Below are 23,938 nucleotides of genomic sequence, written 5' to 3'. Positions count from 1 at the left end.
ATTTATTAATTAAAAAATTATTAATTAAATAGCTTTAAAAAATCAATTTTATGTATGGAATGGACTAGGACACTCCATGATTCCAATCGGAAACTCTATTTAAGGTGTTGACTTATAATAATATATGTTTAATTTTTTATTAAAAATTAATCGATTAAGATGCTAGGGAGTATTGTGAGTATTAATTATTAAAGGATCAAACGTTTATTAATTATTACTATGTCAAAAACTATAATTAGTGAAGGTGTAACCCATGTGAGCTTCAAAATCTGCTCTAACAATCCTCCCGGCTTCCACCCCAACAATCTGTTCCCAACACCTGCTAGTCCCGCGACCCTCCAAACCTCCGCTTGTTCTAATATAATTTATCATATCAAGTTCTTACCATTACATTAAAAAAATATAGCTAGTCGTGATTACGTAACTTTATTGTTTTTGAAATGCACTGTATGCAGAGAGAGAGATGAAGAAGAGTACGCAGAAGAAGAAGAAGAATTGTAATATATTTCCCATATGTGATGATGATAAACAAGTAAAGATAGATATATATACAAAACAATATAACGGTAAAATAATGAATAAAGGAAATCTACCTAATATGTAGCCTATGTATATGGAATGAATATATATACATCCCTAATTATGTATAGAGAGATTAATAGAATATATTTTCTATATTTAATCTTTACACTCCCCCTCAAGCTGATGGGTGATGCATGAACTTGGATGCGATGGCTTCAAATGATTATGGAAGTAGACTTTTGGTGAATATGTCAGCCAATTGTTGCGTTGAAGGAACGTAGGTGGTGCGAAGTTGGCCATCATTAATCTTTTCACGAACAAAGTGGCAATCAATCTCAACATGTTTCGTTCGTTCGTGAAAGACAGGGTTGTTGGCGATGTGGAGCGATGCTTGGTTGTCACAGTGGAGTTGTGCCGGGTGGGTAGGAATGTCTAATTCAACGAGTAATAGTTGAAGCCATGTGATTTCACTAGCAGCATTAGCCATTGCACGCTTCGGCTTCAGCTGAGGACCTTGAGACAGTAGATTGCTTTTTTGTTTTCCATGAGATTGAACTTGTGCCAAGAAAGGCACAATAACCAGTGGTTGGTCGGCGTGTGGTTGGGCATGAGGCCCAATCAGCATCACAATAAGCATGCAGGCACAAAGAGTTACGATTGTGTAGCATGATGCCACGGTCCGGTGAATTTTTGATATACCGAACAATGCATAGTGCTGCTTGCAAGTGTGGTTCACGTGGAGCGGACATAAATTGTGAGAGAAGATTGACTACATAAGTGATGTCCGGTCGAGTTACCGTACGATAGAGGAGACGAGCAATTAAGCGCCTGTAAGTGGAAAGGTCAGGGAGGAGATCACCGTCGTGAGGATTGAGATGGTGGTTGAACTCAATGGGTGTCGGTGCAGGTTTGCATGCCAAAAGTCCTGTGTCTGAAAGGATTTCAAGGGCGTATTTCCGTTGATTTAGAAAGATCCCTTTGGATGAACGTGCCACTTCTATGCCAAGAAAGTATTTAAGGGAACCAAGATCTTTGAGATGGAATTTGCTCGCAAGATATTTTTTGAGTAGTTTCGTAATGACCATGTCATTCCCTATAATAATAATGTCATCTACATAGACAAGTAAGATCGTTAGAAAAGAGTCTCTTTTATAAGTGAACATTGAATAATCAGCTTTGGATTGTATAAAACCAGCTACAAGAGAGAGTTAGAAAAAGTGGTGAACCAAGATCTTGAAGCTTGTTTGAGGCCATAGAGGGATTTGTGTAGTCGACAAACTCTAGTCTCCCCCTTTCGACGAAATCCAGGTGGTAATTGCATGTAAACTTCCTCATTGAGATCTCCATGTAGAAAAGCATTAGATACGTCAAGCTGACAAGTGGGCCATCCTCGTCCGGCGGCAATGCTAAGGACAGTGCGGATGGTCACTAATTTAGTTACAGGGGCAAAAACGTCCGTGTAGTCAAGTCCTTCTAGCTGGGAGTACCTTTTGGCGACAAGACGAGCTTTATATCTTTCAATTGTTCCATCAGGTTTATATTTAATGCGGTAGACCCATCGACAACCAATAGCCGTTTTTCCAGGCGGTAGAGTTTGAAGAGACCAAGTGTTATTAGCTTCGAGGGCTTGAATCTCTTCTTCCATTGCCTTCTGCCATTTAGGATTAATTCGGGCTATTGAGAATGAAGTTGGTTCAGTTTCTTTGGTAATTGAATTGATGAAGTGTGAGTGGGATGGACTTGAGAGAAAATGAGAAAGTGGATATTTGGGTATGGTAGCTAGGTAACATTGATAATCTGATAAGTATTTAGGGGGTTTGGATTGACGTTTTAAACGTCGTGGTGATGGTGGAGTAGGTTCAGAAGGTGGCTCTGTTGGAGGTGGAATCGAAGTATGAGAGCCGGTCAATGGTGAATGGGGTGGTGGGGTAGGTTCAGATGGTGATTGTGTTTGTATTGGTACTGGAGGTTGAGAATTCGGTAATGTGGAAGGAGATTTTTCATGTGTAGGTTGAGAACATGGAGGCATAACTGTTAGAGGGTGACCAACATCAATATGAGGTATAGGTAGAGGCAAAACATGATGATTATTAGGAGGTGAGGATGAAGTGGTAGTTGTTTTGAAAGGAAAAATATTTTCGTAAAAAATTACGTCACGGTTGACAAATACCTTTTGAGTATCCAAGTCATTTAACTTATAGGCTTTTGACCTTGAGGGTAACCAAGAAAAATACAACGTTTAGCCCTGGAATCAAATTTATTAGGATGGTGTTATATAGTAGAAGCGTAACAAAGACAACCAAATGTGTGTAAATTAGAAAAATCAGGAATGTGACCAAATAACATCTCGTAGGGGCTTTTATGTTGTAAAATAGGGGTAGGGGTACGATTAATGAGATGTGTGGCTGTCAAAATACAATCACCCCAAAAGGATATGAGGAGTCCTGCTTGAAAACGTAAAGCCCTTGCCACATAAAGAATATTTTCCCCAAATGTCCACATGAATTAAATCAAAGCATGCAGTAGTAGCAGTACGGCTAATTGGAAAAGATAAGCGAGTTTGTTTAGACATGTGGCAAATATCACAAGGGTCTTGAAAATCAGAACAACCTAATACTGTAATTAATTTTTGAAAAGTAGTATGAGAAAGATGACCAAGTCTAGAGTGCCATGTATTTGGTGTAGTGGTGAGTAATGCATGTGAGGGTGTTGTGGTTAGGTACACTACTAGAAATTATGGAATTTCCGACCACCTGAAAGTGATCTTAAATCAAGTCGAAAGCCTTGTTCCGACCACTTTTGGTATCCGGAAAAACATTTGTTGCTATTTCCGACCACTTTTTGGTATCAATTTGATTCAAGTTCACTTTCAGGTGGTCGGAAATTTCATAATTTCCAGTAGTGGTAGTACAACCCATTACGTTCATGGCCCCGACCAATCTCCGTCTTCGTTGAAAGGTCCTAAAACACACAATAGTTAGGAAAAAAAATAACGCTACAATTTGAATCTTTGGCCAATTTGTGCACAGATAATAAATTGAATTTAAAGGTTGGAACATACAAAACATTAAACAAAGTTAAATTATTGAATATTGTAATATTGCCAAGGCCATGAATGGCTACGGTATCTCCGTTTGGAACTGATATAGTTGACATATGACAAGCACTGATAGCTGGTGAATTAAAGAGAGAATAATTAAAGCATACATGATCAGTGGCGCTAGTATCAATAACCCATTCAGTTGATGCATTAAAAATAGAAGCAAGTGTGAGAGACATACCAGCAAGATTCGCCTTTGGTTCTTTTACCTCACGAAGTGTTGGATTGAGTCTGAAGATATGGAACCTGTAATTGGTGGTGGAGGTGTAGGAGTGGATGTTGGGGTGCCATTGGTATTGCCTTTTTGTAATACTTGTGCCCTAGAGGATACCTGTGAAGCTTATAACATACTTGTTGGGTGTGGCCTAGCAGTCCACAATGTGTACATTTTGGCCTTGAACGAGTTTGGGTGGATCGATTAGACGGTTGGTGGGCAACATTAGCGAAGCTTGGTGTCATCTCATTAGTTTGGCCAGTAGTTTGTAGAGGTGGTGGGTATTTACCCAATATTGATGTGTCAATTGTTGGTGGAACAACAGAGGACCAATGAACATTACTGGACAAAGAAGACTTACCATGTGCATTAGTTTGCAAAGCTACAGAATTTGCTGGAGAGTCAGATTGATAAATTGTCCGTTGTGTCTCATCCTGGAGTAGTAAACTATAAGCTGCTTTAACGGTTGGCATGGTAGTTTTGAGAAGGAGATTGCTGCGTGTTTGGGTATATGTTTCGCGTAAACCCATCAAAAATTGGAATAAACGGCGCCGCTCCATTTGAGAAGCATAAGCCGTTCGCGCTGAGCATGTGCATACTGGTGGATGATCAAGCAGAGTCAACTCATCCCATAGTGCACATAAGATGTTATGATAATCTACAATAGAATAATCTTGTTGCCTGATGGTTGCAATATGCCTTTCAAGATCATAAATACGATGACCATTTGCAGTAGAAAAACGCACTTTGAGATCGGCCCAGACAGTAGCAGCATTAGGAGCATATAAAACAGTGTGGCTGGGCGAGTGAGGGATGGATGAAATTTAGCAACCAAGACATTACCATATTGTTTACTCGGTGCCAACGAGCATGGTGAGAATCGGTTGCAGGTGGCCTAGGAAGAGTGCCATCAACAAAACAGAACTTGTTTCTTCCTTTTAGGGCCATTGTCATTGCAAGGGACCAAGGATAATAATTGTCAATGCCTGTGAGAAGGTTGACAACAAGAGTAGTGCATGTGCCATCTGAGGAATGGAGGAAATCAGGGCTCTCGATATCAACATGGGTGGCATTTGATGGTGGTACAACAATGGAATTGAAGGAGTTAAGGTTTCAGTTGTGGGAGATAATGTATGGGATGAATGTTGGGACATGATGAGTATTTAACAAAAAGAAGAAAAAAAAGCTCTTGATACCATGAAATGCACTGTGTGCAGAGAGAGATATGAAGAAGAGTACGCAGAAGAAGAAGAAGAATTGTAATATATTTCCCATATGTGATGATGATAAACAAGTAAAGATAGATATATATACAAAACAATATAACGGTAAAATAATGAATAAAAGAAATCTACCTAATATGTAGCCTATGTATATGGAATGAATATATATACATCCCTAATTATGTATAGAGAGATTAATAGAATATATTTTCTATATATAATCTTTACAGTTTTTATACTTACGTAACAATCAGTGTCACGTTTTGATTATGAGATGCTGGACTTGATCATTTAAGTCTCTAGTCCAATATTATAAATCAAAGAATGAATTATTATTATTATTATTATTATTATTATTATTATTATTGTTGTTGTTGTTGTTGTTGTTGTTGTTGTTGTTGTTGTTGTTGTTGTTGGAGCTACATAAATGTCACCTCAAGACTGAAGAGCCAAATCGAATATCGCATATTAGGTGGGACATCGTTATTATAACATGTCACTATTTAATAATTTATTTATAGTATAATGTAAGCTAAGGTAGCAAGAGGACGAGAATGCTCCCATGGAATGCAGTCGGTAGGTGGAGTTACCCTCTTACTTTATTTGAACATCACACCCACTCCTCATCTAGTTTTCAATCCAATTTGTATTTTACAAAATAAGACTAATTCAATCAAATTATAGTTAAATTTATTCAAAAATAATTCTACCTAAAGACATACATTATTGCATATGTAACACATTTTCCGTAAAGTATATATAGTAGTTTATATATTTATAAAGTTCGGTTAATTTTGACTTATTTGACGACTATTAACTATTTGACTTGGTTAAAAAAATTAATATAAGTGCTTGGTTAATTAACTTTTTGTAACTCTAAAATGTTAAAATTCAAAAAATTGCTCAAAGTAATTTTTTCAATTAATATTTTTAGAAAAAGAAATTATACCAAACAGCTATCAGCTAATAGCTAATTTAACAACACCTTTCTACAATCAGATAATGTTATCAAATAATCATACTCTCTAACCAATCAGCTAACATTCATTTATCAAATAGGGAAAAAGTCTGTAAGTTTGACTAAACTATTATAAAAAAATAAATAAAAAATAAAAAATAAAAAGTTTGGTCAAAATGGGTAACTACTAATGTGTAAACATTTAAGAAAATCAGTTTTATTACTATTTCTATTATTAAAAATATCAAATATGTATCAAACTTTATCTAAAAAGTCAATTAGTCACCTAAATTTTTTAAACGTGCAGTTTCACCCATCAACAATTTATTTTGATGCAATGAACTCAAAAAACCGGTTAATAACCTGGTATTACAAGTCATTATAGTTCCAGCAATCCGCCAGCGAGATTCCGGCGAATGGTCGCCGGTCACGGAGAAGGAGACCAAGGTCGCATTCTCCAGCAGAAGGCGACCACTCCTTCTCTACGGAGAAGGTGACCTTCGTTTCCTTTTCCGTCATCGGTGACCATTATATTCGCGGGTCACTTTGTTGTCTGAAATTTCGCCGGAATCTCGCCAGCGGGTTGCTATAACTCTAATGACCTATATATGATAGCAGGTCATTAACCTATTTTTGGGTTTCGTTGCATCAAAATAAATTATTGATGAATGTAATTACACATTTAAAAAGTTTAAAGGGCTAATTGACTTTTCAACTAACTTATTTAATTTGACCATTTTCCCTAGAAAAAACTATACCATCCAATTGACCAAGAATGGGGGCTCCTTGTGCGCAGTAAGCAAAGGTCTAGCCTCTGTGGTTCAGTTGAGTTACCATGATTTACATCCTCCCAGATGTTCTGTCCGACCGGGGTGTGGGGTGTCCTTGGGGTTGGGGATTCAACTTTTTCAGAAGAAGAATCAAGTGGTAAACAAAATTCCTTTCAGTTCTTCAGGTAACATTGCACCACGTTGAAAATACAACTATGATGAAGGTAATATATGTTGATTCACTTGTTGTTTTCGTTATTTGTATTTACATGTTATTGATTTTGTGTTTAGATTATATAAATGTCTAACAACTTTTACATAGATTCATCACATACTCAATGAGTTTGAAAAAATTACTTATAATAAAATTTAATTTACTATTTATGTTATCAATAAATTATCAACTGTGAATTATTCTTTTTTATCCATTTTTTCCTCTTTATTTTTTTTCATTTTTTTTTTTTTTTGGAGTTTAGACAATTTTTCGAATATATGCAAAACCAAAAAGTCTCTTCCCTATCCCCAAGAGAATGCATATTATTGAGAAGGACAAATGTTGGGTCCAAATCTTGAAATTGATAATTGAAAAAAATTGTTCAAATCACCAAAAATGAGATGTATGAATTTGGTCTTATTAGAGATACTAGTATAAAAATATTTAAAGTCTATAGGACAGTTGAGACTTGAGACACATCTCGCAATTTATCTTATTCCTTATTGCCATAGCGTAGGCGATGAGTGACGCATAAATTTAGAGTTAAAAATTATCAGAAACAACTTAGCTTGAATAAGTTAAAGAGGAAACAAGTAGCTTTAGCAAGAATACACACAATATTTATGCAACTTAATTACAAGATGGAGCAAATTATAAATTAAACCCAAAAAAAAAAAATGGAAAGACTTTTTTGGGTGAAGAAGACAAACACAAGAGTACATCAAACCAAATGAAACCAAACCAAGGATCGAGGGCAGAATGGGAATTCTATTTCCTTCTACTTTGGTTTTATTATGAAGAATTAATTAATTAAATTTAATTGCTCCTGAAAGATGCAAGAGCCTTGATGGAGGAAGCTCTAAGAACGAACTGGTGGTACACGGCGGCGGCGAAAGCTCCGATGAACGGACCGACCCAGAAGATCCACTGGTCATCCCAGGCCTTGTCTTTGTTGTAGATCACTGCCGCTCCGAAGCTCCTCGCCGGGTTTATGCCGGTTCCGGTGATCGGAATTGTCGCAAGGTGTACCATGAACACCGCAAATCCAATCGGAAGGGGAGCCAACACCTTCACATCCAGTACAAACGTACAACGTTAATAAAATTAACTCTGATCTTCAATAATACTATGTCACATGTCCCAAGTAAATTGTTTAACTATTATTAAGTGTTACATACAATTCATGATTTATTTTGGTTACATATATATACACGATAAATTAGAGTATCCACAACCGTACCGCATCAATTATTGTCGTATTTCTTACTTGCTAAATAGGAAAGAGAAAAAGAAAAGAAAAAAAAAATTGTTTACGCCCCAACCCGTTGGGTGTTGTTAGTGTGCCAAGGGTGCACTAAAACAGTTTTTTTTTTTTTTTTTTTCGACGTGACCCGCAAAAATTTATTCTTGCGATGTACCATTTTCCTTTTTCTCTCTTACACCAAGCCAAAAGGAACTGGCAAAAATCGAGTAAATTCCCTATTGAGGATGCTCTTATAAGGCAACTCAACAAGGTAACTCATTCAAATAAAAAATTTAAACCTGACGACATACACCGCCATAACTATTGAGGATGCTCTTATAGCGCAACTCAACAAGGTAACTCACTCGAATAACAAATCTAAACCTGACGACATAGACCGCCATAATTGTCTGAGAACACTGTTGCACTACTTGGACGGGCTAATTGAGCTAGCCATAACCAATCAAGGAGTGCTAGATCTCACTCTTATGTAATAGCTCACAAATCACTCATAAAAGTTAAACTGATGATAACGAACTTAACATATATACAAAAATCATAGTTTACCTATTGGGCCACACCTTCAAGGGCGCAATAAAACAAAACACATTATTTGAGATATGTAACGTGGTGATGGTGAGGATGTACTTACGGGAACATGTGAGTCTCTTGCATTTCTCTTAGGATCGGTTGCAGCAAAGACAGTGTAGACCAACACGAAAGTACCAATTATCTCTGCACCCAAACCAGTCCCCTTGTTGTAGCCAGGTTGCAGCATGTTGGCTCCGCCGCCATACCTGTTAAAATAAGCTTTCTGAAACGCCTTCACCAACCCTACACCGCAGATAGCACCCAAACACTGTGCTATCATGTACACCACTGCCCTCACCAGTGACACCTTTCTCCCCACAAATAGCCCAAATGTCACCGCCGGGTTTATGTGCCCCCCTGCGTGTATATATTATCCACCAAAACAAATATTATTACCCACTCTTTCTATTTATAGTAATATGCACGATATCTTTTTTAGGTAAACGTTTCTTTCTATTTATAGTGATACAAATGGTATCTAGGTAAATGTTAGTATTGTGATGAGACAACTCCAATTAAATTTGTCAAATTGTTAAGTTAATAGCTCATACGACGGAAGTAGATAGTATTTTGGGCAAGAGATCAAGATTCGAAACTCGAGAATGGCAGTGTAGGAATTAGGCTCAAAGTGGACAAATCGCTTGTGCAAACCAGCATTTAGTTTTATCTGCTCAATCAGGGTGGGACCTTTAGGGTTGAGGATTCAAGCTTTTGGAACAAGACTATTAACTTAATAACACAATGTTACAAGTTCAACTCCCGGCGAGCAGGAGCTACCTATTGATGATCTTCTTGATTTGAACCGATCAACTAGGTTGGACTTATCTCCTGGCCTTGTGCTCTTTTATTAGGTATGATCACAACACCAGATTTACTCGTGATCCAAAAAATGTTAATATTGTGAAATGAATGAGAACGGAGATGACTCACCGGAGATGCCGGCGGTGCAGTAAACGAGGATGAAGATCATGCCACCAAAAGCCCAGGCGATGCCGAGGATGCCGACGCCGCCGCAGTCTTGGCCGCCGGCTTTCAAGTCGGTCTGGTGGCTGTAGCCGATGACCGTCAAGACGGTGACGTAAAGGAAGAGAAGGGTGGCGATGAACTCGGCGATGGCGGCCCTGTAAAAAGACCATTTTGTCAGCTCATCGAAGTCGATCAGCGGCGCCGGCGGCGGGTCGTGGTAGTCCTTGGCCGAATGCTCCGCCGTGCCTTCAATGTCCTTAGCCATAGCTAACCAAAAGTATTTTTATTATATACTTTCTTTTTTGCTTTTAATTTGGGGAGGGTGGTGGGATGTGAAGGAGAAAAGGGGTATGTATTTATGAGAGGGAGAGTGGTGAACAAATATGATTTTTAATCATTGAAATTGATTATAATTTATTATTATTATTATTATTTAATTATTTAAAAAAAATTTCTATCTGTTCAATAATTCATTTTACCAAACTTGTTATCTTGGCTTGCATGGCACCACTACCCACCACATATTCTTAGACAACTCACACAAATATATGCATGGCAAATTTTAATTTATCATAATATATAATATAATTTTTTAATTACTTTTTTTTTTTGGAAGTGTGGTTTTGATGCAATGGTCCTTCAGAGCTTCATGATTTATACTTTAATACAATTCATTTAAGAATTTATTTTTCTTTTGATTTCTTAATCATATATGATATCAGTTCTGATCACTATTATTGACTTTAATTTTTTACTTTTAATATTTGATTTTTAAAAAAATTCACTTTTAATCAATCTTTTAGCTTTAATTTAAAATGTCCTCGCTTTTAAAAAATATATGAAATTCACTTCGTTGCATGGTAGTCATTTTAGATATTTAGAAATTTTTTAAAATGAAAAAACAAAAACAAAAAAAAAAAACAAAAAACAAAAAACAAAAAACAAAAAAAAAGGTTAAGTACTAAAAGTATTTTTTAAAAAAAATTCTAGACAAATAGGTAAAATTATTGATAGGGAATATCCCCGGGTGTACTTGCCTATACGTACTGCATATCTGCTCAGTATCCAATCAAATCACCAGGCGGAACTATTCCTGCATAATAGACCTCAAAAATTGACCAATCCGACTTGAGTTTGAGAACCGGGCAAAGTCTTAGCTGGCAGTAGTCTTCGCCCCGCCTTAGGACCCGCCCCAACCATCTTAGGTCGGGACGGCTTGTCCGACCAAGTTCACTTAATTAGAGAGCCTCTTACTTCTTTATTCCCTTATTTCTTTAATTCAACCTGATCGTAACGGAAACGAGGACGTTATGAACCTTAGCACACGTGGGGGAATCAAGAGAGCTTCCGATCCCCTGACATGTGCTCCCTTCACCCCCCCCCCCCCCCCTATAAATATCGCATTAAATGGTAAGAGAAAGACTTTTAGGCATCTTCACCTACCATATCATTAGCTCAAGACTCTCTGACCTCACGTCATTACCCGAGCCTAAAACTTAAATCAACAAGCAAATTATTAAAAGATCCCTCTATAATCTGACCTCACGACTTGATACATCGTATTTGAAAAATCGCAACGTATTTACTACATCAAATATCGCTACAATCAATGATTTAGTTAGAATTAGGGCTGTTAACGAACCGAACATAAACGAACGAAGGTTGTTCGTGTTCGTTTGTTAAAAATTTTGGGGTGGTCGTGTTCGTGTTCGTTTGTTAAGGTTTTTGAAAATCCTGTTCGTGTTCGTTTGCTAAGCGTTCATTAGTGTTTGTTAACGTTCGCAAACACGTTCACGAACGTGTTCGTTTACGTTAACGAACACGTTCGCGAACACGTTCATGAACGTGTTCGTTAATGTTAACGAACATGTTGGTTTACATTCATGAGCACGTTCGTGAACCTTTACTAACCAAACACCTACACATGTTCATGATCACAATTCATTCGTGAACAAGAAATAATCTACGTTCATGTTCGCGAACATTATTAAACGAACACTAAACGAGCTTGTTTACGAACATTATTAAACGAACACAAACGAGCTTGTTCACGAACATTAATAAACGAACACAAACGAGCTTGTTCACGAACATTATGAAACGGACACAAACGAGCATACAACTGTTCAAGCTCTGTTCGTTTATTATCCGAGCTCTAATTTTTGTTTGTTAATGGTTCGTTTACCTTAACAAACGAACATAAATGAACACTTATCGAACACGAACACGAGTAGTTTGTCGAAAACTCTGTTCACTAACCCCCCTAGCTAGAATATGACAAAATTGTCCCGTATTATCTTCTTTTACTCTTTTAGCAAAAGACACGGTAATAATTATATGTTGTTTAAAATTAGACTAAATATTACTCCCTAGTCCCTATACTCTAAGGGTAAAAAATCTAAAATAATTGACTTGAAATATTCTGGTTAATTAGTAAGAACCAATTTTATTTTAATATAAAGAATTTTATATGTTGTCAATTCGACAACGTTTTCATTAAATGATTAAAGTATGAGTTGCAAATACTTCCAAAAAAAAAAAAAAAAAAAAAGAGAGAGAGATTTCGAGTAGTGGCTAAGGCATGTGTTGGAGTGGTGATGAATATACTAGCTGGCTTTATTAATTTCCACGTCTAAAGAATTGATGAATGCTCATACTATATTCTATTTCATATGCGAGAATTTTTTTCATTTTATCTTCAAAAAGTGAATTTTTTCATTCACAGAATCATTACATTTCGACCTAAAAAATAATAAAAAAATAAAACATAGTGACTCGATGATTTTTAAGTAAGAAGAGTTTTTAACTTCTTAAAGCAAACTCAACTGATATTGGGGTTCATCAAGGACCGAATTCTTGCTAAAATTCGTTCTTGGAGCGCAAAGTTTCTATCGAGAGCGGGCAGGGAGGTTTTGTTGAAGAATGTGATCCAGGCAATGCCACTTATGCGATGATGATTTTCTTATTACCCCTAGGGTTGTGCCGTGAGATTGAGACATTGATGAATCAGTATTGGTGGACTGGCAGTGTAGGGGGGGGGGGGGGTCGGGGCATCCGATGGCGCTCTTGGGAGGGGTTGTGTAAGCCGAAAACTTGTGGTGGTTTGGGGTATCGGAGATTGCATGAGATGAATAAAGCGTTGCTTGGGAAGCAAGCTTGGCGGTTAGTAACTAGGCCAATGTCTTTGGTGGCTCGTGTGTATAAAGCACGTTATTACCCGAGGTGTGGTTTCTTTGATGCAACGGAGGGTAGTAATCCCTCTTACATTTGGAAGGGTATTATGGCGGTACAAGGGGTGCTGAAAGAAGGGTGTAGAAGGGTGGTGGGAGATGGGGCTGACACGGTCATTGGCTTGGATCCTTGGTTGCCTGATGACCAGAATCCTTATGTTGAAACAGTGCTGCACCAGTCTATCTATGAAGCTCGGGTCTCGTCTCTGATGAATGAGCAAGGTACGGGATGGGATTTATATTGTGTTAATGATATTTTTAACTCCAGTGATGCATTGACAATCTACTAGATGAAAGCTTAACCTCTCAAAATTGAAATAAAAAGATTCTCTCTCGTTTTTTCGAGTGTTTTTCTCTCTCCTTGTGAGTGGCTTTTTTCCTGTGTTTAGAGTCTTTCGGCTTTCCTGTTGCTTGTGATGGAGAAGGGGGAGGCGAGTGGTTTGGCTGAGGCTTGTGAGGCGTTGGCAATTGGCGACGACGAAGATGGGGTCATAGTCGAGGTGGACGATGTCCCGAAACCTAGCTACGATCTTCGTTTTGCAGCGGTGGGCCGTGTGGTTACGGATCGTCCGGTAAAGCTTGTGATTTTCCGGGATGTAATGGCCACTGCCTGGCGCCCCATGCGAGGAGTTATGGTTCGTGAATTGGGCCAATGCAGATTCCTATTCGTTTTCTACTGTGAGAGGGATATATCCCGTGTTCTAAATGACGGCCCCTGGACCTTTGATCAAAACCTGGTTCTTCTCCGGCGAGTGGTGGACGGGGAAGATCCAATGGAGGTTCCGCTGGATAAAGCCTCTTTCTGGGTTCAGGTCCACAATCTACCAGGGGGTTTCATGTCAGAGAGGGTTGCTATAGTGGTGGGCAATCATGTAGGGGAGTTCGAACAAGCTGACAAACGCAATTTTGATGGGGGAGAACGAGCTTTTATGCGGGTCAGGGCTAAGATAAATGTTATGAATGCGTTGAAAGCCAGGATGAAGATGAAGAAACCGGGAGGAGAATGGTTTTGGCTTGACCTTCGATACGAACGTCTTCCTTCCTTTTGCTTTGAGTGTGGCGTCATTGGCCATTCGGACAAGTTTTGTCCGGTTGCGGCGGATAAGCCGGTGCAGTACGGTGAGAAATTGTTCGGCACTTGGATGAGAGCGGGTGGTCGGAGGCCTACGGCTACGCCGGTAAACAGGTGGCTCGTTCTGGAGGACCAGCCGGGGGCCGGGAATCTGGGAAGGCCGGAAACGGTTGCTGACATTAATGCAAATGATGGGGTGTTAATGGGGGAGCAACTGTTACGCGGGAATGTTGGTGCAGTAGGGGTAGTAAGTGAGGGTGTAACGGTTGGAAGTGGGGGGGTCACAATGAATGGAGAAATAAATGAGGGACATGAGAGTGGGGGGGGGGTAGTTATTATTGAAGCGAAACGGAGGAGAACCGATAGTGAGGACGAAGTTTTAAATGGCACTTGGTCTAGTCCAATGTCTATTGAGCAGCAAGACTCTACTTCTTGTGAGGTGGGCCCTGTGTATCAGGCCCACCCGGCCCAATGAATCTCTTAAGTTGGAACTGCCGTGGGCTGGGAAACTCATTGGCAGTTCAGTTCTTGGCGGGCTTGGTTTATCAAAAACGGCCCAACATCTTATTTCTGTGTGAGACTTGGAGTGATACGAGACGGCTTGAGAGGGTGAGGGTGAAATTAAAATACGACAACTGTTTTGTCGTCGATTCCAGTGGTAGAGGTGGGGGTTTGGCTCTTCTGTGGAGTGCGGGGGTTGATGTGGAGGTAAGGGGATATTCGAATCACTATATTGATACTATTGTTACGAGTGGTGGGGACGATTCGCGTTGGAGATTCACGGGCTTCTATGGCTCTCCGGAAAGGGGTCAGCGGCGGGAATCTTGGGGTTTACTCAGGTACCTGTCTACTCTCAATAATCTTCCTTGGGCCCTTATGGGGGATTTTAATGACTTATTATGGGATTGGGAAAAGGAGGGGCGAGTGCCACAGCCTAGGTGGTTGTTGAGGGGATTTGGGGAGGCAGTGCGTGAGAGCGGCTTGTCCAACTTTGGTTTCGGGGGTTGCCAATTTACTTGGGAAAAGGGGAGAGGGACTTGCAGGTGGGTGAGGGAGAAGTTGGATCGTGTTTTAGTCTCTGGGGAATGGCGCGATCTATTTCCGCGGGCGCAGGCATGGTCTTTGGAGGGTACAACGAGTGATCACTTGCCGCTGTTTTTATCGCTTGATACTGGGGAGAGGACACATTATACTCGACGCCCAAGGTTTGAAAATAGTTGGGGGAGATATCCGGATTGTAAAGGGGTGGTGCAGAGAGAATGGGAGAGGCTTCAAGGGTGCCCTATGGGAGATAGATTACGGGTGTGTGGAAGGGGTGTGTGGAATTGGGGGAGAAGGCAGAATCGGGGAGAGAATGAGGCTATGAGGCTCTGTTTAGGGGAGATGGAGAGATTGCGGGGTCGAAGGGATGGGGAAGGTTTAAGGCTGTTCGGGGACTGTCAGCGTCGATACTTGTCTATGCTTCGGGATAAAAGTGATCGGCTTGGGCAGAGGGCTAAGGAGTTGTGGTATAAAGGGGGGGATACCAATTCAAAGTTTTTTCACAATTCAATGAATACAAGGAGGAGAAGGAACCGGATTACTGCTTTGCGTAATTCGGCTGGGGAGATTACAAATGATGCACACATGATGGGGGGAATTATGGTCGAATATTTTTCAAATCTTTTCACTTCTGCCGAAGGTGATGTGCGGCCTGTGTTAGATTGCCTGAGCACCCGTATTGATGAACAACAGAATGCTGCCCTGCTAAGTGATGTCACGGCAGAGGAAGTAAAAGGCGCCTTATTTGCAATGCATCCGGACAAATCACCGGGCCCTGATGGTCTTTCTCCAGCGTTTTTCCAGATGCACTGGTCTATTCTGGGACCTGAGGTAGTTTCTTTTGTCCATCTTTTTATGGTTACGGGTCGTTTGCCGGAACATGTGAATGACACCCATATTGTCTTGATCCCAAAGTGTAAATCCCCCGTAGAGATGTCTGAGTTTCGCCCCATTGCTTTGTGTAATGTTGTGTACCGAATACTTGCAAAGGTCCTTGCTACTAGGTTGCGTGTGTTGCTAGATTCAATTATATCACCTGCTCAAAGTGCTTTCATTCCGGGTCGGTCAATTGTCGATAATGTGCTTATTGCTTTCGAGTCAGCCCACTGTTTGAAACGCCAACCTGGGGAAAGGGGTGGGTATGGGGCTTTGAAGGTTGACATGAGTAAAGCTTATGATCGAGTGGAGTGGGGGTTTCTGTGTCAAGTCCTGGTAAAGATGGGGTTTAGTGATCGTTGGGTGGGGTTGGTGAGGGAGTGCGTGACGACAGTGCGTTATTCTGTCTTGGTGGAGGGGAAGGAATGGGGACCAGTGGTGCCGGGGAGGGGTCTTAGGCAAGGGGATCCGTTATCCCCTTATCTTTTTATTTTAGTAGCAGAAGTTCTGAGTACCATGTTGCAAGTTCGGGAGGAGGAGGGTTTGATACACGGGTTAAGGGTAGCAAGGGGTGCTCCGTCTATTTCTCACCTTTTTTTCGCAGATGATTGCCTATTCCTTTTTCGGGCAAACAATTTTGAGGCAGAGGTTCTAAATGATGTCTTAAAAGATTATGGGAGAGCTAGTGGCCAGGAAGTGAATTTAAGGAAAACGTCAATTGTGTTTGGCCGAAATGTACATTGGGAGGATAAGGAGGCTGTTTGTGGGACTCTGGGAATCTGTGAACAGCAGGGTCGGGGGAAGTATTTGGGGTTGCCGGGGTATGTGGGGAGGAAGAAGAGAGAGATTCTGGGCTTTATCCGGGATAGGCTGCGAGATCGGGTGATGAATTGGGGTAATCGGCTCTTATCTCGGGGTGGTAGAGAGGTCTTGCTGAAAACTGTCCTACAAAGTATCCCTAACTATGCTATGAACGTGTTTCTCCTTCCTCTGGGCCTGAGTGGTGAGATAGAAAGGATTATGAATTCTTTTTGGTGGGGTTGTGAGAGAAGGGAACGAGGGGGAATAAGGTGGAGTAGGTGGAGTGATTTATGTATGCCTAAGAAGTTTGGGGGGATGGGGTTTCGAAGAGCGCGTGAGATGAATCTTGCTATGTTGGGCAAGCAAGGGTGGAAATTTCTTACAAATTCTGATGCTTTGGTCACAAAGGTTTTCAAAGCAAGGTATTTTCAAAAATGCTCTTTTCTTGAAGCAGGGAGAGGGACCAATCCATCGTTTGTGTGGACAAGTATACGGGAAACTCAGTCTTTAATTAGGAAGGGGACTAGATGGAGAATTGGCAATGGGAATTTGGCTAGAATTTGGGGGGATCCGTGGCTACCGGATGAGACGAATCCATATGTTGACACTCCGGCACAAGAATACTTGGGAAATCCTAGTGTGAGTTCTCTGTTATGTGTGAACTCAAGGGAGTGGGATATGGGGGTTTTGAGGGATATTCTGTGTGACCGGGATGTAGATCGTATTCTGAGACTACCTGCTCCGCCCGGGGGGGTTTGTGACTCGTTATATTGGCATAAGGAACTCAACGGTATGTTTTCGGTTAAGAGTGCATATAGGTTGGCGGTGGGTGAGGTGAATCATGGGGAAGGGGTCGTGTGGAGGGGCCTTTGGTACTTAAGAATTCCACCAAAAGTTAAGTGTTTCTTCTGGAGGCTGTGTACCTTGCGTCTCCCAACGAAGGATGTCTTAATGACTAAACGCATTCAGTGTGATCCGGTCTGTGTGTTATGTGGAAAGGCAAACGAGTGTGTTGCTCATCTTTTTGCGAATTGTGAATATGCACATAATTGCTGGCTCCATTTAAATGCTGACTGGGAAATGGGTTATGTGGATTCTCTAAATGCATGGCTATATGAGATGTGGGCTGTTTTACCAAATAAAATTCTTGAACAGGTTGTGATGGTGGCTTGGGCTATATGGGAGGCGCGAAATTCTCTGCTGTGGAAGCAAACTGTTTCGGATCCAAAAATTCTGGTGCATCATGCGCTGCTTTATGCAGAAAATTGGAGAAATAGCCGAGGCTTGGGAGAGTCAACTACACATTCTGTTAGGCCAAATCGAAATGGGGCACAATCACCCAATCTTGTCTCGGGTGAGGTGAGAGTGAAAATAGATGTATCTATGGATCATGCAAATCAACGTATGGGCTTTGGATGGGGTGTGCTGGATGAGGAGGATAAGGTTCTTGGGGTGACTATGTTTACCAAGAGGGGCTTGTATATGGTTAGAGAGGCTGAAGCAATGGGAGCTCGGGAAGCGTTAAGCTGGATAAAGCACAACGGGTGGAGGAGGGTCTCGCTAGAAACCGATGCCCAAATGGTGACGAATGCGGTTACGGGAGGAGTTAATATTTCACCCTTCGGATCCATTGTTGAAGAAATCCGTGAGCTGCTACGGCAAATGCCTGGGGTTAAATTTCGCTATGTGCATAGAAATTATAATACATTTGCTCATAATTTAGCCAAAAAAGCGTTATCTTACATAGGGGATGATAGACTTGAGTTTTTTGATCGTATCCCGCGGTACGTGAGTTCTTTCCTATGTAATACTTCTAATCGTTCTTAATATATCAGGTTCTGTTTATTTTTCAAAAAAAAACTCCAGTGATGCAAGTTTGGTTTTGAATATTCCAGTTAGTTGTCGTAGGCCTTGTGACCAATGGACTTGGCACTGGGATCAGAAAGGGGCGTATTCTGTCAAGTCCTGCTACAGGCGGATTACCATGGTTGCTTCTGATGATTGGCCTTGGTCAAGTATATGGAGTATTTATGTTCCCCCCAAGGTAAAATGTTTTTGTTGGCAGTTGGCATCCGCGTACCTTCCCACGCGAGATGCTTTGGTCTCTAGAAGGGTAGCCTGTTTACTTGATTGTCATATGTGCAGATTGGCTGCCGAATCTGCTATCCATCTTTTTGTCAATTGCACCGAAGCCAAACGGGTTTGGAATCTTTTAGGTGTGCCACATTTAAATGCCTATGCAGGTGATAATATCTCTGACTGGTTTTTTTGGTGTGTTAGTAAGTTGGATGTTGATTCTTTACCAAGATTTGTGATGGTTTGCTGGGGAATGTGGTCAAGCAGGAATGATAGTGTCTGGAAGGGTGTTGCGCATAATTCGGCCCTGGTGGTGTAGCGTGCCCTTGATTTTCTGGAAGGGTGGCGTGGGGCGAATCAGGTTCAAGCAATGCCTGGGGTGGTAGATGTTGTGCAGTGGAAGAAGCCGCTAGTTGGCAGGTGTAAGCTCAATACTGATGTTTATGTGCGGCAGGGAGAGGGACGGATGGGGTTGGGGTGGGTGTTACGCGATGATTGTGGGGGGGTTCATGGCGGCCAAGAATGTGCTTGTAACAGGAAATTACTTGGTTAAGGAAGCTGAGGCCTTGTGCATTCGGGAGGCTCTTAGTTGTCTCAAGGAAACGGGACTAGGGAGCGTGGATGTGAAAATGGACTCGCAAATTGTGTTCAATGCTATACGTTCCGTGTCTTTTAATTCTGCATTTGGTTATTTAGTGGATGATGTAAAGGATTTAGCATCCGTGATTGAGGATATTGAATTCAATTTTGTTAAGCGATCTGCGAATCGTGCCGCTCACTTTGTTGCTAGGGAGGCCTTTTCTTTGTCAGGTTGCGGGGAGTGGCTGGACTCCCCCCATCTTTTCTTGTAAACGTTCTCCATTCTGATCTAATGAATTAAGTTTACCTTCTCAAAAAAAAAAAAAAAAAAAATGTGCTCAAGGGTAAAAACTCTTTTTTTTTTGTCAAGTCAACAAAGAGTGGGAAAACAAACTAAAAAATTAAAAAATTAAAAAATTAAAAAAATTAAAAAAACAATTGTTAGGTAAGTTGAAGGCACAAAGAACATGTTTCATTCTTTCAAAAGGCTGAACTCCAACCCTAAGGGCCCCCCACACCCCGACCCAACAGAGCATTTGGGAGGATGTAAATCATGATAACTCAACTGAACATGAACCACAGAGGCTAGACCGGTACTCCGAAGAACATGTTTCATGCATCAGACGTAATGTGAGCGGAATTTTTTTTTTTTTTGTTTACAAATTCTCAAAAGTTGTGTGTGTGTGTGTGTGTTTTTTTTTTTGTTTTGTTTTTTTTTTTTTTTTTACAATAACCTCCCAATTCTATCTCATCTATCTAACGTCTTTCTCCCAACCCAGTATCTTTGCCTCAAAAGCGAACAACTCCAGTCAAATTAGTATGACAATTAAATTAATAATTACAATATTTCAAGTTCAACTAACCATTTAAAATTTATATTGACTTTTTAAACTCGAATCGATCTGTCATGAATAACTATCATCTTAATTGTGATCTTTTTGTTGGCTAAGTTATTTTATATAAATTAAAGTATATTCGTCTTAAAAGTTAAAGAAAAAACTCCGGATAGTCTTGCTTTCATATTCTCACCTACCCATTTATAAATTATCTCTTCCCATTTTCAATGCTTACTCATATACCTATCCATATTATTACATTTGGATTTTAAAAAAAAAAATGTGATGTCATCACTGTATTTAACTAACCCTTTTTCTTTTCCTTTTATCAAAATGCTCAAAACTCAAAAGTTTGATAATCAATATTTTTTTAATATTTAAAAAAAAAAAAAAAAAAAAAAGCATTGATGACCAATTTTTTTAGACAAATTTTATATTATTTTAATATAAAGTTGAAATTTTTAAATTTTTTATCGTTGAAAATTAGGCTATGTTTTGTAGAACTTATAGCTTATTTTTATAGCTTATTTAACTACAAATGAACTATAAATTTTGTTTAGTATGACCTAAGAGTTTAAAATAATAGTTTATTTTGAATGTTCCTCCAAGTAGCATTTTAAAATAACTTATTTGGCTTTTTTTTTTTTCCTTTTTTGTATGGCTAGTAATTACAAAAATGACACAATATATCCTGATTTAATTAAAACTCTGATATCTACTCATTTTTAAAACATTCTTTGTCCTCCCAATACTTACCGTACTTATTCATCTAAGGTGGAGCCACCAACATCCCATTGTTATTATTATTATTTAATATAAAAGGGAAATATTTCTCTATTTAAATATCTAACAAATTGATAATATTAAAATAAATATATAATATGAAACAATATAATATATTAAAGCATTCCATCTTTAATTTATTTCATAACATATTTTAAAATACACGTACAAAAATTAAATTCAAACATTATTATTTTATTATGATATGTTTTTTTTTTTTATTATAAGGAAGGGGATACCCTACATATACACACTATTTGCCTCAAATGCGGTTCGAACCTTACATCTCTCACTTAGGGGAGCAACTCAATAACAGTAGACTACAAGCCACTTGGTATTTTATTATGAGATGTTAAATCATAAATGTGAAATATATATATATATATATATATATATATATATATATATATATATATATATATATAAAATAAAGTTCAAATGTGGTGGGGTCTTCCCATGCGGCGGTGCGGCGGAATTCCAGAATACACCAACAGTGTTAACAATATGAACCAACAGCGTAATAAAAACACACCACAATGAAATGCAATAAAACATCACAAAATACACAACAGACTCAAAAAAATACACCATATAACTCACCACCCCCAATGGTGTATTTCCGAACAGTGTAGGGTGTTTTTACTCACACCTAATGGTGTGTGTTTGGTGATGCAGGGCTCTGTTTACTCTGTTTTGTGTTGTGTATTTTCCTAACGTTGATGGTGCATATTTGTTGAATTATTGGTGTTGCCGCACCATAAGACACTGCCGCACCTGAACTCGCCTCTATATATATATATATATATATATATATATATATATATATATATATATATATATATATATATATAAACATGGTTATCAAAACAATTTGTTAAAATTAAACAATTACCATTACACTAAAAGTTATATCTAATAGCCAACGCTCAACTTTTTTTTATATATAACCTTTGATACCAATCATAATAATTAAGCACTTCTACTACACCAAAAGTTATAACTCATAAAAAAATAATAATAATAATAACTTTCTTTCATTATATTTGCATAGTGGTCATCTAGACCTCTACCCAACAAATTCTAAAAAAAAAAAAAAATTCTAATAAGTAGTAAGAAATTGACAATTTTATAGAATTGATAAATTTTCTTTAATTAATTCATAATAAAATTGGTTAATTCATGACAACTAGCAAATGAATTCAAGTCATATAAATTGATACCTTATTATATTTATTTAAAAGCAATGTTTTTCACATGCAATATTACTTTTTATACCAAATTAATCTTATATTATCAAATATGAATTGTTTTACAGGTTATTACCCTTCAAATTTAATGACATATCCCAAAATATAATCTAATTTCTTATAAATTATTCATATAAAATAATTTCAAATATTACATCTAAAAAATGTGATACAGAACTATATATGGTAAACCCGTTGTCACTATCTGAAGGTGCACTGGGTAAATCACGCTAGCTCTTCTATAATAATATATAAACCATACAAGAGATGTAAATTATGGTACGTAGGAAGACTTGGTGCGACGAGTTTAACTAAGAGGGTATTAACAAGAATCAAACTCGTAATCTTTGTTCTATATAAGAAGTATGCTCCACATGCTACTTGATCTAATCATTCAATGCCAATGCTTGTATATATTAAATAAGTTGATGAAAGTTGTCATATTAATAGATGATTGTGTATGGTATCTTTGGCAGACAAAGTTATCTGGATTTTGCCACCCAAACGCACAATATCCCATAGCCCCACACTTCAATTATAAGTTGCATGTGCTAATTGATTTTCATGATCCTCAATTCAGCTGTATGCAAAAAGTTGAAGGGACTCCCATGTGATTAATTAGTTCAATAGATGAATCAAGTTCAACTTTATGATCATTCAAACTCCCACTCCAATTAACTTTATTCTTTAAAATAGAAAAAAAAAAGTTTTTTGTCTTTATATATATATATATATATATGAAATAATAATTTCGATCTTTCAATTGTTAACAGAACTGGTGGATATACATTCATACAAAAGCATTTGCAAAGCATGTATATTAATTAATGATGTGTTAATCCTTGCTTAATCACATGGTTGCAGCATGTATTGTAATCCATCCTATATTTAAACACATTAAAAGCATATAAACTGTACATCCAATACGAAAATTGTACATGCAAACATAAATGTATGAAAAAACATATGTTCTACAACCAGGCTCATGATACCACATGTAAATTAATCCTAAAACATAAGATCTTCAGAACACATGTTTTTTACATACGGTATTTAATTAGAGTTCAACGAACATACCTGGGTCCATAGTTCTCTGCTTATACTAGAAACTTGGTTTCTCCCTCCAGACCTTCAACATTCCTTTCTCTAAGAACTCTGATGGAGAGAGACTTTTGTTTTGTTTTGGGGAGAGGACCAGAGAATCAGAATGGTTAAAACATAATCTCACGGTTCCATCAACGTGAGAGGTTATCTGATGCAGTTAAAACTGCTATTTACCATTAACTGACCAATCATAGAATTATATCATTATTAAATTATAAATAAATATTTATGAGTCATACAATATAATAATGAGCAATGGAATAATAATAATAATAATTATTCCAACATTTTATTGATTTTGACTTCTTAACTTATTAACGGACACTTTAATGATTTAAAATTATAAATGATAATTGAGAAAAGGGTCAAATAGGCCCCTAAACATTTTGCTAAAGGTCAATTAACCCCACAAACTTTTGAAAAGGTCAATTGAACACATGAACACACAATTTTGAGTCACTTGACCCCATTAACCGGTAACTTTTACCTGAT

General features: G+C 38.5%; 2 protein-coding genes across 2 annotated transcripts; one reads left to right on the top strand and one right to left on the bottom strand.

Annotated features, from left to right (window-relative positions):
- Window positions 1-7,570: 7,570 nt before the first annotated feature.
- On the bottom strand, window positions 7,571-10,147 carry LOC109162311 (aquaporin PIP2-7-like). Its single transcript, XM_019311043.1, has 3 exons — window positions 9,766-10,147; window positions 8,897-9,192; window positions 7,571-8,069 (listed from the first exon to the last, which is right to left on the bottom strand). Exons 1-3 carry the CDS (start codon window positions 10,064-10,066, stop codon window positions 7,818-7,820), a joined length of 849 nt encoding a protein of 282 aa, XP_019166588.1. The 5' UTR covers window positions 10,067-10,147; the 3' UTR covers window positions 7,571-7,817.
- A 4,427-nt stretch (window positions 10,148-14,574) lies between these two features.
- Window positions 14,575-19,748, top strand: LOC109162266. The gene is made up of 5 exons (XM_019310986.1): window positions 14,575-18,609; window positions 18,717-18,865; window positions 18,967-19,064; window positions 19,165-19,258; window positions 19,352-19,748. The coding sequence occupies exons 1-5, from the start codon at window positions 14,575-14,577 to the stop codon at window positions 19,746-19,748; spliced, it is 4,773 nt and encodes a 1,590-aa protein (XP_019166531.1).
- Window positions 19,749-23,938: the final 4,190 nt, after the last annotated feature.

This window comes from Ipomoea nil, unplaced genomic scaffold (assembly GCF_001879475.1).
Source record: "Ipomoea nil cultivar Tokyo-kokei standard unplaced genomic scaffold, Asagao_1.1 scaffold2928, whole genome shotgun sequence".
NCBI classification, from domain to species: Eukaryota; Viridiplantae; Streptophyta; class Magnoliopsida; order Solanales; family Convolvulaceae; genus Ipomoea; species Ipomoea nil.
The sequence above is the reverse complement of the archived record's forward strand: the minus strand, read 5'-3'. Positions and strand labels throughout refer to the sequence as shown.